The sequence below is a fragment of the Chinchilla lanigera genome, unplaced genomic scaffold (assembly GCF_000276665.1).
Source record: "Chinchilla lanigera isolate Chin_1 unplaced genomic scaffold, ChiLan1.0 scaffold00034, whole genome shotgun sequence".
Classification (NCBI taxonomy): domain Eukaryota; kingdom Metazoa; phylum Chordata; class Mammalia; order Rodentia; family Chinchillidae; genus Chinchilla; species Chinchilla lanigera.
The window spans coordinates 22886040-22901309 of NW_004955435.1; the positions used below are offsets into that span (position 1 = coordinate 22886040).

The 15270-nt window shown below is 38.8% G+C and overlaps 1 protein-coding gene across 1 annotated transcript; it reads right to left on the reverse strand.

The window, feature by feature from the left end:
• Positions 1–311: 311 nt before the first annotated feature.
• On the reverse strand, positions 312–9845 carry Reg4 (regenerating islet-derived family, member 4). Its single transcript, XM_005389090.1, has 5 exons — positions 9779–9845; positions 6887–6981; positions 5430–5567; positions 3552–3657; positions 312–379 (listed from the first exon to the last, which is right to left on the reverse strand). Exons 1-5 carry the CDS (start codon positions 9843–9845, stop codon positions 312–314), a joined length of 474 nt encoding a protein of 157 aa, XP_005389147.1.
• Positions 9846–15270: the final 5425 nt, after the last annotated feature.

A 15270-nucleotide genomic window follows, 5' to 3' on the forward strand; every position in this document is an offset into this window, starting at 1 on the left:
CTATGGCTAAGACACAGTTGTTTCATCAGTTAGGGACATGAACTTCTAGTCTGCTTGAGACAGCTGAGATGGGAGGAAGAGAAAATATGATGGAAAGAATTGTGGTGTGAAGACTTAACATTACAGGCCACTAGCATACCGATGCTGACAGTTCTTCTCCAAGCCTATCAAAGTCAGTAGAATAAAGACCTCATCATTCTCTTCTGCTGTGTTTACTTTCTGGGATAATGAGTAGATTCTGCCAGCAAGGCAAAAGAGCTGGTACTAGGAAAGGGGCTAGCACAAGGATTAGCAGAATCTTGATTCTTTTTCTATGGTTGATATTTGCACAGGAAGTGTTGGTGCTTGTTGCAGTCATTTTTGTTCCAAGCTAAAAAGTCTGTAAGAAAAAAAAACATGTTTAAACAATTCATATCAGTATTGAGCTTACCAGAATTACCTGGTTATTTTTCCTAGAGTCACGGATAAGATAAAGTGATAGTTATGTTGTGTGTCAGTGTGGCTAGTTATGATACCCAGTTGTTTGGTTTAGATATCTAGCAGTTACTAGTTGTCCAGTGGTCTAGATCCCATTGTGAAGGTATTTTTTAGATATTGACAATTGCATCGGCACACTTTCAGTAAAGCAGATTGTCCTCCATAATATGGGTGGGCCTTATTAAGAGTTGCACACCTTAAGGGAAAAGTCTGAAGTCCCATAAAGCAGAAAGGATTCTGCCTCCCATCTCTCTTTGGACTCAAGACTGCTTCAACTTTCCAGGAATTTCCAGCCTGCTGGCCTGCCCTGTGGGCTTCAGACTTGCCACCCCACAACTGCATGAGCCATTTCCTCAAAATCAATTCCCTCCTCTCTCCCTCATCCTACTATTTCTGTTTGTCTAGAGAAATCAGATAACACAAATTCTAACTTAATTAACAACCACCAGAAAGAAAAATTAATTAGATATCATGCCCAATTGCAGAAGTTCCCCTCTAGCATGCTATGGGGGAAAACAGGACTTGACATGAATCTACTGAAAACAAGGGATTCTTTTGTGTTTAAAGTAGGTTACAGGGAGGGCCTGGGGATGATCTTTCCTAAAGTCCACAGCTGAGCTTTAACAAGTTGCTGCTCAAAGTTCAAAGACTTCAAAATGGTTGAAGTCAATCATGTCCCAGCAGGCCATCTGTTTATAAAGAAGGGCTGAACCAGGAGCAGGTGGCCTTTTGAAGAACTGAAGTGTTTTTGAGGAGAGGTCCAACTGTTTCTGTCCCCAAAACCAAGTTCCTCAGATCATTTGTCATCCTGGGGTGTCTGCAGCAGAGCTAGAAGTCTTTCTTCAGTCAGGTGTTTGCTTGGGCTCTGACCTGCATATCTGACCCCGGGGCTGGTGTGTGCTGAATGTGTATGGAAAGATCTTGGGAAAAGGAGATGTTAAGTACCCTCTTCCAGTTCTCAAGAAGCACAGAGGATGGGGCTACCCATGCTCTCATCCATGGGATCCAGAGCTGGAGCCATTTAGTGTAAATGACCTGGGGACTACAGGCTTGCTGGTACTTCACAGTGTGAAAGCCAAGAGAACACACCCAATGTTGCTACTGTAGTCTGGATCCTTCCCTGAGAAAGAATTTCACTAAAGCTAAAGAATCTCATCTAGCTCATTGCTGATTAGGGTGCTTCTTGGGTCTGAATGTCTCCTAGGTGGGTCCTTCAAGGTTCCATCCACAGAGAAAACCAGAAGAAGGCCAACTTCCCCCCAGACACCCACACAAAACAGTATTTGTGTTCACTTTATTCTTCCCCAGTGCCCCACGGCACTGGTGGAAGCACTTTACATGGATGAGAATGACTGAAACAGTAATGTCTTTGTTTTCATAGAGAAACATCCAAGACACAGAGAAGTAAGAAATCTACAGAGGGTCACAGAGCTCAATTAGGTAGAGGAGCTGGAAATTCTACCACAAACTAGATCGAGCATGAAATTTTTCCTTGAACTGCCAAACCCTGATTATTATTAAATGTCCTAAAGTGAATGAGTGGTAAGTCTACAAACACTGTTAATCCCAAAAGTTGCATTGCAATGTAAGGAAGAGTTTCAGAGGGTGGAAGAAAAACATAGAATAAAATGTTTTTTAATAGGAACTAAAAGGAAATGAGCCCTGTGGCATAGAGAGAAGTACATGTGGAACTGTATATTGGGGTAAAAATATTAGAGCTTTTGAATTTTAAAGAAAAAAAAAAGCAGAAACTTTGTTACAGCTCAGCTGTGGAATTTTAAGAAAAGTAATCTCAGATCCTCCCTGCAACAGTCTGGGAAAAGAATCCATTCTACAAATATACAATAATACTGATGGGGCTGAGGCCAAGGTTCCATTAAATTCTACCCTCCTCCAGTTTATCTCTGAGCCTTGATTCCTTCCTGGTGGTTTTCTGCCTTGAGAGCCCACATTATAATAGCTGTGAGCTAGAGAGCAGAAACTGGAAAAGAGCTGGGCTCTTAGAGACCATCAGGCATCTGGTTCTGATCAACACAACACAAACTACTTTACTGTCCACTGTGCTGATCTGATCATGGACTGACAGGGAAAGGACTCTTGTCTGAGAACCTTGCCCAGTTCCTGAGTCCTTGAGTCAGGCCCTGTGAAAGCACATTTCTTGGTTAGCATACAAAGTGTCACCAGGATGGTCTTTTAACTAACTGGGATATTCTCAAATGTACAGTTGTTGACATCAGCTATCTCTTCATCTTTAACTGTCTATGTTCACGTTTTATAGATAAAATCTTCTGCATCACTTACTAGCTGTGCTCCTTAATGGCTAGTGAATCTGGCATCGGCAATATGTGGAGATATTTTTGGTTACATCTAGGGATGGGAGTGATACAGAAATCTACTAAATAGAGATCAAGGATCCTGCTAAACTTCTCACAATGTATGGGATAATTCTCCCACTAACAAATGATCCATTTCATAATCACATTGGAGGCAAGATTGAAAACCTTAATTTATCAGCTTAACAGAGAGCAAAAAATGAAAGCAAACAAGGGAAAAAAGGGGGCATGAGTGATTGACTATATTTAACCTGCAGCTGAGGTTCTGACCACTGCATGTTGGGGACAGGACTCACAGAAACAAACAGGAGGGAAGAGCCCAGAGTGGACTCTTCTTCTTGGACTTCTAGGGCTCATGTGGAACTTTAATTTCAAAGTCAAGAGGATTTATATTTACTCCTTACAGCCTGGGTTTTCCCAAATGGACACATGTTCCCTCATAGTATACAATATGATTTTAATGTAAACATAGATAAGAAAAAGTGAGTGGCTGTATAGAAAATGTAGAAAAGTAGATCGACAGCTAGTACATTATTAGAGCAAAGGTGCTTAAGCGGTCATAGACAATTGCTGCTTGGTAAATAGTGTCTGTGGTAAGGTCATTGCTCTGTAGAAGGACAGGCTTGCTGGTATAAAATACAAAGTGGGGGAAGGAGGGCGAGGATGTCTAGTTTTGCTCTTAATAGGTCAAGGGAAGGAGCTAAGATTTGGAAGAGGGAAGTAGGGTGCATGGGAACTTACTTTTGCTGTAGCTCATCTCAGCACAGTGCTTGTTCTCACCGGTGGATCTGTCACTCCAGAACCTGTTCAGGTATATAGCTCCATCAAGCCACTGCCACTGCTGCCTCTAAATAATAGGAGACGAGAGAACTGTGCAGATAAATTGGCTCACCTGCCCACAGCCACTGCTGTCCCTTAGCCCCTTAAAGTGGAACTGTCATTGCAAAAACTGAGAAAAGGTAGCAATGTAATAAAGAACAAAAGTTAGAAAAGACACTCCATTCAATAACTAAGCAGAAAAATTACAGATATTTTAGTATATCTTCTTCCGGCATAAATTTTGGTGGTTCTTTTTTTTTATTTTGGTACTTAGAATTGTACCTCCTGAGCTACTTTCCTGGCCTACACTTTCTTTTGAGACAGGATCTTGCTAAGTCATTAAATTGATCAGGCTGGGGTCAAACTCATTATGCCCCTGCTTCAGCCTCCCAGAGTGCTGGGATTATAGACTTGCACCACCAAGCCTGGCTTGGTATAAACTGTTTTTGCATAGGTACATTTTTATGTACTAAAAAGTGTAAATGTGTACTCAAATTTCTACCTTGTTTTGTAAACCTTCTTTTAGTGGTAAGATTATATGATGATTTACCTTAAAATTATTCTATTGATTGGTAAGTATGTAGTTTCTAATTTATATTATTATAAAAATACTACTATGACCAATTTTGTTCAAAAGTCTGTTTGGGTACTTAAAATTATTTTCTTACATAGAATTCCAGAGGTAGAAATAATGAATTAAAAGCTATGAATACTTTAAGTTTATTAATATACATTGCCAAAGTGCTTTCCAAAAGCAATTCAATTGTAAGATTTTATAACCTCACCAATTGGCACAAAGATAATTTCTTCATTCCTCAAAAAGGCTACTCCTTAAGACAAAGTAACAGTTTCATAAACTGATAAATCAAATTATATCAGTTTTAGTTTGCATTTCTTTGATTACTAGAGATAATGTAAAATTTTTAGAATGTGTATGAGCCATTTATTTTTCTTAGTCAAAAATATAACAGTTACACTACAAAAACATCTTATAGAAATAAATGTAAATATTTCTCTTACCTCTGAATGACAGAGTTCTGACTAATTATAATGTCAGTGCATAAAAATGTAAAATAGCTGATGGTCAAATAAATATCATTAACTGTATAAAATATTTGTAACAATGATGGTAGAAGATTGCTAACTTTTCTACAATTTTCAAGAAGACAAAAATATGAAAATATTTGTAGGTAAACACTAAAAGATATTACTCATGACAGATAGTATATGAACCTGTGGTAACTTCAGCAGTTTTATCAAGGTACAGAAAGTTCTAGGGCCCTCGCCTGTCTTCTCTGTGTTAAGTCTACAAGCTCCACAGAGAATCTGGAAACTGCAGACCTCAGCAACCAGCCACTCCTTGTGTGCCATTCTTTACAGCAGGGCAGTGATGGAAAATACAGTGGGATTCCAGTGGGGAAAAAATTAAGAATGACAGACAGTGACAGTATAAGGGAAAAGGTTAACTGAAAGTTTTCAACTTTAGCTCAAGACCTAATAGGAATTTAATTAATCTGAACCTCATAATAAGGCTGTGCACTTGCACACACACACACACACACACACACACACACACACACACACACACACATACACTTGTAGAAATTTCTTATTTATTTTTGGAAGACTCTGGAAAGTTGGAAATTTTATATGCTAAGATTTAGGAGAAAATTAATTCAACAGATGTTCTGTACAATTTAAATCCTATTCTCCACTGAGGTATGCCAGAAAGCCTTTTTCCACAAAGGGACTCTCATCCTGGTCTTGCCAAAGTGCGTTTGCGGGCCAAGCTGGGGTTACCTTCTGTGGGTCATGCAGGCCAATCCATACAGGCTGATTTCTTTGATAGCCACTTATGTACTTTGATATGACGCTAGCTTCCTTTAGATTCAGGATAGATGCCAGATGGGCTCCATTTCCATATGATTGACACTCAAGCTGCACAAAGGAGAGGTCTTATTAATGATGCTACGAGGCTTCAATGGACAGCCCTCTTCTTGGAACCTAGTGTGTCAAGCAGAATGGGTTCACACAGCTCCTCCTTCTCTACAACTTGGGATCTAAATCCCTCAGGAGATGTCTGTCACCATAGGAGGAGGCACAGGGTACAGAGTGTGGTCTCAGAGAAAGAGGGAGCTCAAGGTGAGGGCAAGCAGTTTACAGTCTGAGAAAGAGCCTGAGATCCTGGTCTTGTCTCCTATTAGAGTATATGACCTTGACAACAAGTTGTTTATCTGAAGCTGATTACAGAGTTTTGGGAACGTCTTTTCTTAGTTTCTCTGTCTCTGTGTGTCTCTATCTCTGTCTGTCTGTCTCTTTCTCTCTTCTCAGGACTCAGCTCAGGAAAACAGTGTACAGCGCAGGTTTCACTGTTTTCTGTGCTAGCTAATATTGGTAAAATCTTGAGAAACTCATTTATGTTCATGCTGCATTGAAATTTTTATTTGAGGGGCTGGGGATTTAGCTCAGAGGCACAGTGCCTGCCTGGCAAGCTCAAGGTCCTGAGTTCAGTTCTCAGTACTGGAAAAAAAAAAAAAAAGAAATTTTCTATTTGAATACCATAATCCTGCATTCATCTCATACTTCTCTAATCTCCAGTATCTATCACATGGTAGGTGCTCCATTCTTGCTTTTTTCTTTTTGTCAAGTTATACACAAGCATTCTGACACTATTCTGGGCCTCGGTTATCATAACTATATGGCCTGCCCTAATTAGTCACGTTTGTTAACCACAATTCAGGGACAGCATCATTCACTCCCACTTCTTTGGACTGGCTGTTCTGCATGCCTCAGACAATGCCTCAGTGAATAGAAACCACACATTTATGGGACATGTGGAGCAATGAATCTCCCATTTGACTGCTTCACTTTCTGTGAAGCAGTCCTGAGGCCTCTGCTCCATGCCCATCTGTACACTCCTCTCTTTCTAGCATATATTATAGAGGAATTCAATTATTCTTTTACAAACTGCTATTCCTCACTTTCCTTTGATCTGTGCATGGCTAGCATGTGTAGGACAGTAGCTATTGCTTATTTATCCTTTTGTCATCACAACCATCTGGGGTTGGACACATAGTATCAGCTTCATCAGTGCTTACAAAACAGAATGAGTTGGACACACAGCCCTCTGCTCTGCTTTTCACCAGCAAGGCAGGTTCTCTTGAGTGCTGAAAAGAACCACTGATTCCGAATCAAATGAGTTCTGGGGCTCTGGTTGGCCTTTTGCTGTATAGCCTCTAACTGATCACATTCCTTACCTCAGCATCAGACCAGTTCCTCAGCTTCCGGAAGTATCCATAGCAATTGGACTTGTAGTAAAACCATCCAGCAGCACAGCTGGGTCTCATGATCTCTGTGCATTAACAAAAGATAATTTCAAGTTATGGTGGTAAGACAATCAACGTCCAGACTATGCATAGCCTATAGTTACAGAACCTTTGAATGAAGGTTAGGAAAGACCTTGCTGCATTACTAAAAATTTATACTGTTAGTCTTTCTCCCTACCTTCCTCAAAGGGATGTAGGGCCTTTTACCAGAATTGTTGTGCTTTGAGAAAAAAGGAAGTAATCAAAGCTTTCTGGGGGCTACTGGATACTGGCTCTCAACTGGTACTGATTCCAGGAGACCAAGAATGCCACAGTGGTCCAGCTGTCAGTGGGAGGTAAAAGAGCCCTGATATCACACCTGGTACTCTTAGTGCAGTTCAGTCTGAACGCTCTTGTGGACTCTGCACTCAGCTTTCCCTGGGAAAATGCACCAGGATCATCCTGTACCACCACAGCCTTCATCTCCTCTGCCCCCAGGTAGTAACAACAGGGGTACCAAGACCCCAGATCTGGACGGGCTGAGGGCAAGGAGACCTGAGAGTATGTTTCAGGCAGGACAACCTATGATCTCTCCCTCCTCCCACACTTTTTTCTTTCTCTCCATGTCTCTGTTTCTTTGAGGAATTTCTGTCTCTAAAGATCTTTTCACCTCTGTGTGTGTATGCATCTCTGTGTCTTTCTGACTCTGTGTATCTTTCTTTCTTGCTGTCTCTCCACTCTGTATCTGTTTTATTTATCTTTGTGTCTTAGGTGTCATTCTCATAACTCTATCTGTGTCTCTGCCTCTCTTTTTTTCAATTTTCTTCCTTGTCCATCTTTCCCCTGCCCTTGGTCCAGGTCTTACAGTTGAGATTATGCCCCATCTGGTAGAGTCATTTAAGCTCCTAAAAATGCAATTAGCAGCTGCTGTGCAAAGGCCCTGCTGCACCTTCTATTACTCCACACATTTACTGTATACTGGGTTCCAGGAAGATTATATATATTTCAATCATTTCCACAATAACCCTTACTTCCCCTTGTTCCAGACAAGGAAACAAATGCAAAAGAACATATCATATCCCACAGCAAAAAAGTGATGGAGACAGTCTGATTCTAAGTAGGAGTTCTTAGTCATTTCAGTCATCATGCTCAAGCTATTTCTTTAAAAGCCCAGATGTACCAATCAGATTTACTCAGATTTATTTGTTTAATTACCAGACTTTCCCTGAGAGTTAAAGATGGGTACACCCACTGTACAAGTAGAGAAACCTCCTGTGAAAGATGAATGACCAGCTGAAGTCATCAGGTGGGGAATTGGATGGGATCTGGAGGAGGAGCCAATGCTTTCTTAGAAGCCTAGAGTCCTATCTCCACCTGTCAGGGTGCTAGAGCACCTCATCACTATGCATGCAGTGTCAAGAGGTTTCAGCCCTTTGCATTTGGCCTCTGTTACTGTAATAGGTGTTCTGCTCCACAACTTACCAGATGTGTAAGCTTGGGAACATTACTTAACCCTCTTTAGCTGAAGTTTTCTTGTTTGTACAATGGGACTAAGAGTATACTCCTTTTTAGGTTGAACTGGGAAGGTTAACTGGCATAATGCATATACAATGATTAATATAGAGCCAAGTATAGTAAATAGTAGCTAGGTCATCTCAGCATCAGAGAAACAGGAAACCCACTGGCCACATAGCAATGGCCGCAGAAGGCAATGCTGAAGAAAGGGTTGGGGCAGCCTCTTGGAGTCTTGCACACCCTTGCATGGTTTAGAAATGGTGGCGAGTACCCAGGGCCTGCAAAGCCATAAATGGTTGAGAGAAAACCAGTGGCTGGAAATAGGTGTGGGTTTGAGGGCAGAGACCCACAGAGGACAAGGATAGGCTAAGGGAACACTACAGCAAGCACCACAGTCTTAATCTGTCGGGGCCAACATGATGCCCCAAAATCCTATTTCTCCTTGAATTTCCTTCCATTGGATCTTCCCCTTAGCCAGGACATTTCCCAGTGGGAGAAGAGCTAATTTGCAAACAGCACTGAGCCTCCGTGCTCAATAGAAGCAATGCTCAAGCAAGGATCCCTCATTCTCCTGTGCACAACTCCCAGCAAGGCCACAAGGGACTGTGAAAGGCTTCTAGGAGAAAGAGCCAGTCTTAACACCAAATGGTTTGCTGTGTGTAACCTTGGGCAAATCTCTACCTTTGCCCTCACAAAGTAGAACACCAGATGAGCACATATTTCATTCCCTTTCATTTCAAATATTCCATGATACTTATTTTCAATATATTTAGTTTTCTTCCTTTGCTGTCTCAATCAGTAGATTCTACATCCTTCCCACTTTGTTAAGACATTGCTTTATACTTGATGCTTTGTTGGTGAATCTGTCAGAACCATTTCTCCAAGTAGGTTGTATGCAGGTCCCTTGAAAGAACAGAATTCCTGCTCTGCCTAAATAGGAAAATAGTGCCTAAATATTTGAATGTTCTGATTATACCTATCATTTATTGACAGTTGGTTAACAGGTGGCTTAAACTGTACCTTTGCAATAAACTTGCAAAATTAATTTTACAATTTACATGTAATTGATTATGTAGGTATGGCTTACAATTCTGTGCAGTTGTTTTTGTTTGATTCTACAGGCTTTGAATGCTTTACCACATCATGCTGTTTTTCATTCCCATCTTCAGTACCTAGTTCCTGCAGTGCATAATGGATTTTGGTGGTGGGTGTGGTTGTTTGGTAGGTCTTTATTGTTTTGTTTGGGGTTTTTGACAAGTGGATGGCTGAGTTGCATGGGCTTTGCAATCACTGACCATGGCCTCCAACCCGACTAAGTGACATACTCACCACCCAGAACTTCTGAGCCAGCTACCCAGCTCAGCAGAAGGAACAGTCGCAAGCCTTTGGATGCCATCTTCTTCCTCCCCTGAAGATGGTGCTGCAGACACTTCCACTCCAAGGAGCTGAGTCCTAGTTAAGTTTGTCTTTGAAATTCCTGGTTTCTCCTAGATCTGCAATCTGAACATATCTATATTAGTGAGAATGACCTAGGACTTTAGAAATAAAATTACATAGGAAGATAAAGAATATTTTTCTGGCTACATTCAGATCTTACCATGAAAAGAGTATCAAGTTAAATGTAAATATTTACAAAATTTAATTCATGACATTTTATTCTCACCCACAAGGCTTTCTGGACCAGCACCAGAGAGCTTACTATAGCCAGCTGAGCAGTTTAATAGTCTGAATGGAGGCACACACTTTAAGCTATAAGAGTACCCACCCCAGTTATTTTCAAGAGAGCCAGTAAAGGTTGCCCAGATTAATGTACTCCTGCATGAGGTTGTGATGGGTTTTCTAAAGTTAAGAAAGTCAAATCAAGGGTTTTAACACTGAATTTCTTAATGTTATTCAGAGTGAATGTATGGTCCAAGGCTCACATTTCACAGAATAGAAGCTCTGAGGAAGATGGGAATTAAGTCATTTTTTCACTGTCACCAGCTACAGCCAGATTTGACATGAGCACTTTACACTGGCTTTGTAACACTTTTTTCTTTTTTTTTTTCCAGAATATAACTTTGCAACATCTGAGAACAAAGACAGCCAGTAGGCCCTCTATCTTTCTGAAGCCCTCTACTCTGATTTAACAGTGCAGCTGTCTCTCCTCCTTTTTTCCCCTTTCCAATACAGTGTCCAGCAAAATGTCTTCCTTTCCTTAAAAAAAATAGCTTTGTTATCTTTTCCTTACTATAAAAACATGGATTATAAAAAGACCAACTTAAAATTAGAAAATAAGAAGTAAATTTCATCTACAGATAATGTGGTAAACAGCCTGCAAACATTTATCTATGTATGCCTCAATGTACAATTTTATACAAATTCTTATTTTTGTATTGTTTTTATTTTGTTTTATAAATCAGTTTTGTTCTCAGTAAGAACTTGTAATGAACTTTCTTGCATTCAAATCGCTTAATGCAGATTTGATTCTGTCTTTTGGATAAATTCATTTACACAGGGTTGCAGAGTCACAGAAATTGCATGTTTTAATTTTGCAACCCTTTGCTAAATACCTTCTGAAAGGTTTTATCATACATTCTAACAATATTTGGAGTGTTTGTTTTTTCAAGCCCCCAATATATACCTAATTTTGTCTTTTTTGCTGTGATATTTTAAAGAAGATCATTAGTGTTTCGTTAATATCTTCAAATTGCTAATGAAATTGACAAATTGACTAGACTTTCTTTGTGAATTTTCACTTTGCAAATTTTTCTATTTCCTTATTTTTTCTTAGTGATTAAGCCCCCAATATATACCTAATTTTGTCTTTTTTGCTGTGATATTTTAAAGAAGATCATTAGTGTTTCGTTAATATCTTCAAATTGCTAATGAAATTGACAAATTGACTAGACTTTCTTTGTGAATTTTCACTTTGCAAATTTTTCTATTTCCTTATTTTTTCTTAGTGATTTAATCACTCAAAACTTAGAGACGTTTTGTAATGTATGTCTTGTACATGTTACTAGCAGTATTTTTTAATTTCACTTTTCTCTTGTTTATAATATATTTTTCACATTCTGAAATTTTCAAAAATTATATTGTTGCATGTATGGTCTCATAATATTTGGAATTTGCTTCAGAAAGACTGACCACCATTGTTGCATTAGGCTAAAATATTCACCTATATTCCCTTCTTTTTTGTCTATCTGAGCTTTATTTTAGTGTAAACATTGAATTGGGTTATAGATTTTCTTTTCATGTAATTGTTTAAATTACCAATTCATTGACTTCTTATTTGACTATACTTTATGATTAAAAAATCAGATAATAGGGATTTAGGGGAAATGGTACAATTTAATATTTGAAATGGAAATTTTCCTGGAAAATCTACTCTGGGGGTGTATCTGAACACTTTTTAGTATTAACAAAGAAGGATACAAAGAGCAAAGGTGCAGAATTGTGATGTCTCTTCCCCTTGGCCTTTTTCACTCTTTATCATTGCATGAACTCTGCACTCCTTTGCTGAACTTTCCTCCCAAAATTAGTGGGGTATTTTTAATTTCTTGAAAATGTAATAAGCATAAATTATTTGTCATGCTCTCTGTGGAGAGGGAGCTATAGCATCTTTTTCATTTTCATTAATCAAAATTTATTTTAAACATTCTGCCTATCTTATCATGTTAAACCCCCATAACTAGGCTGCCTTCCAGGTATCATTTAATTATTTCACAGTTGATGTTCTTTGACATTAAATAATCTTTCCAGAGTTGCACAACTACCAGACTGCAGATCAATGATTTAACCAAGATAAATGCTCTTTACAATACGGGAAAAAAGAAAATAAGCAATTCAAATCAGACAATACAGCGACAAAAGAATCAGTAACATTATTACAAATTTAGCTTGTAATTTCTGGCCCACATATTAGCTGACCAAGAATAGATGTTCACAGAAAGTTCTCTGCACCTAACCACAAAAAGATTACCTGCTTGGAAGGAAGGCTCTGAGGACCCCTCCTTCATCAGCTTCTCAAGTGGTCCCGGCAGTCTCTGGAACTCTTATATCTTTATGCTTCAGGATTCAATAATCATTGTTTAAACTATAGAGCAATAATGTTAATTATCAAGGATAAGTCTTATCTACAAAAAAAGAACACTTTGAGTGATTGCTTGGGAACGGATGCAAGTTGCGCTTTGAATCCAGGAAAAGAACCTCTCCCTGTGTGCAAACAGAATCTTTCTTTTATATCCCAGCTTATTGAGATAAACTATATCCTGTAATCTTCTATCAGCTAATCCTCTTCTCTCAGCTTCACTTTTTTGGTCTCTGTTAGCTTTAATTTTTTTTTTTTTATTTTAAAAGTAAAAGGAGGAAAACATTAACAGGCAGACAACCTTTAACAAAATAGCAAAAGAACAGTACAGACAATACAGAGTTACAAACAAAGTGGAAGGAAATTAACAATGCTTGTTGTATTACATATTGATATCTTCAAAGTGATTTCTCATGAAAACAGATACAGACATGCAATATTGATCAATCAAGGACTCATGAACTGTTTCTTTCAGCAAAGAAATAGAAGACAGTAGATCAACTATGTTAACTATCTTGTATATGCATACATACAAAATTTCTCCTTCCTTCCCTTTTCTTTTCCCACACCCCAGTTGCCCGTGACCTCTCAGTACTTTCCTATCATTTCACAATGTCTATCATACCTCCTAGTTTAAATGAACTCTTTCAGGTTTTACACTAGTCAAACAATGTGGTGCTTGCACATGCAGGTTTGATTCTTTTCACTTATGAGTATGGTTGCTAGTTGTGACCATTTACCTATAAAGGCCTCGAGTTTATCTTTCTTTATAGCTAAGTAATATTCCGTTATGAGAAAGGACAATAATTTTCTCATTCAATCCCCGGTGGATGGACATTTAAGTTGCTTACACAATTTAGCAATTACAAATGGTGCTACTATGAACATAGGCGCACCTATACTGCTGTGATATGATGTTTTTGGATCTTCTGGGAAAATACCGAGAAGGGGAATAGGTGGGTTGAATGGGACCTCTAGACCTAGTTTTCGGAGGAAGCTCCAAACTGATTTCCACAGTGGTTTCACCAGTCTGCATTCCCACCAGCAGTGGAAAAGGGTTCTTATTTCTCCACAGCCTCACCAGCATTTGTTATTGGTTGATTTCTTAATGCTAGCCATTCTAACAGGGGTAAGGTGGAATCTCAATATTGTTTTAATTTTCATTTCTCCAACGACTAATGATGTTGAACATTTTCTCAGGTATATGTTTTCCATTTGTATTTCTTTATCTGAGAAGTGTATGTTCATCTCAGCTGCCCATTTTTGGATTGGGTCTTTGAATTTGGGAGGGCTGATATTTTTCAATTCTTTACATGTTCTAGATAGAAGCCCTTTGTTTGAGGGACAATCAGCTAAAATTTTTTCCAAGTTTGTGGGTTTTCTTTTACTCTGCTGGTGATTTCTTTAGATGTGCAGAAACTTTTCAGTGGGATGAGATCCCAGTTGTTGATTCTTTCAAGTGTTTCATGTGCAATTTGGTTTTTGTTCATGAACTCTCTGCCTACCCCTATGTCTTCAAGGTTTTTACCGACTTTCTCTTCCTATAGATTTACTGTTTCTGGTTTAATATTGAGATCTGTGAACCATTTTGACTTGAGTTTGGTGCATGGTGATAGGCTTGGGTCTATTTTCAGTCTTTGGCAGGTAAAAAGCCAATTTTTCCATCACCATTTATTAAAGAGGTTATCGTTCTTCCAGTGAGTTTGATTGGCCCCTTTATCAAAGATGAGATGATGGACTGTGTTTTGGTTGTGGCTATTTCTTCCAGCCTGTGCCATTGATCCTCAGGTCTGTTTTTTAGCCAGTAGCAGGTTGATTTTATGACAGTAGCTTTGTAATAAAATTTCAGGTCAGGGATTGTGATTCCACCTGACTTATCCTTGTTCCCCAGGATTGCTTTTGCTATTCTGGGTCTCATCCGGTTCCAGATGAATTTCAGGCATGTTTTCCCGAGATCTGTGAGGTATGCTAATGGTAGTTTAGTGGGAATTCCATTGACTCTCTGCAGCACTTTTGGGAGTATGGTCATTTTCACAATGTTGGCTCTTCATATCCATGAGCAAGGAATATTTTTCCATTTACTGAAATCTTCTTCGATCTCTTTTTTCAGAGTACTGTAGTTTTCATTCAATAAATCTTTTACTTCTTTTGTTAGATTGATTCCTAACTTTTTCAGTTTCTTGAATATTATTGTGAAAGGTATGGTTTCTTTAATTTCTCTCTCAGTCTGTTGGTGGTTTGTGTATAGCAATGGTATCAATTTTTGGGTGTTGACTTCGTATCCAGCTACACTGCTGAGTTTGTTGATTAATTCAAGGAGTCTTCTTGTGGAGTGTTTGGAGTCTTCCATGTAAAGTATCATGTCATCTGCAAATAGTGATAGTTTTACTTCTTCCTTTCCTATCCTTATTCTGTTTGTTTGTCTCTCCTGTCTAATTGCTCTGGCTAGTGTTTCCAGAACAATGTCAAACAGGAGTGGTGACAATGGTCATCCTTGTCTTCTTCCTGATTTTAAAGTAAAAGCTTTCAGTTTTTGTCCATTGAGAATGATGTTGGCTGTTGGATTGTCATAGATGGCTTTGATCACATTACAGTAAAGAGCATGTATTCCTCTTTTCTGTAGAGTTTTTACCATAAATGCATGTGAGACCTTGTTGAAAGCTTTTTCAGCATCTATTGAAATGATCATGTGGTTTTTATCTTTGGCTCCATTGATATGGCATATAACATTTATAGATTTGCGAATATT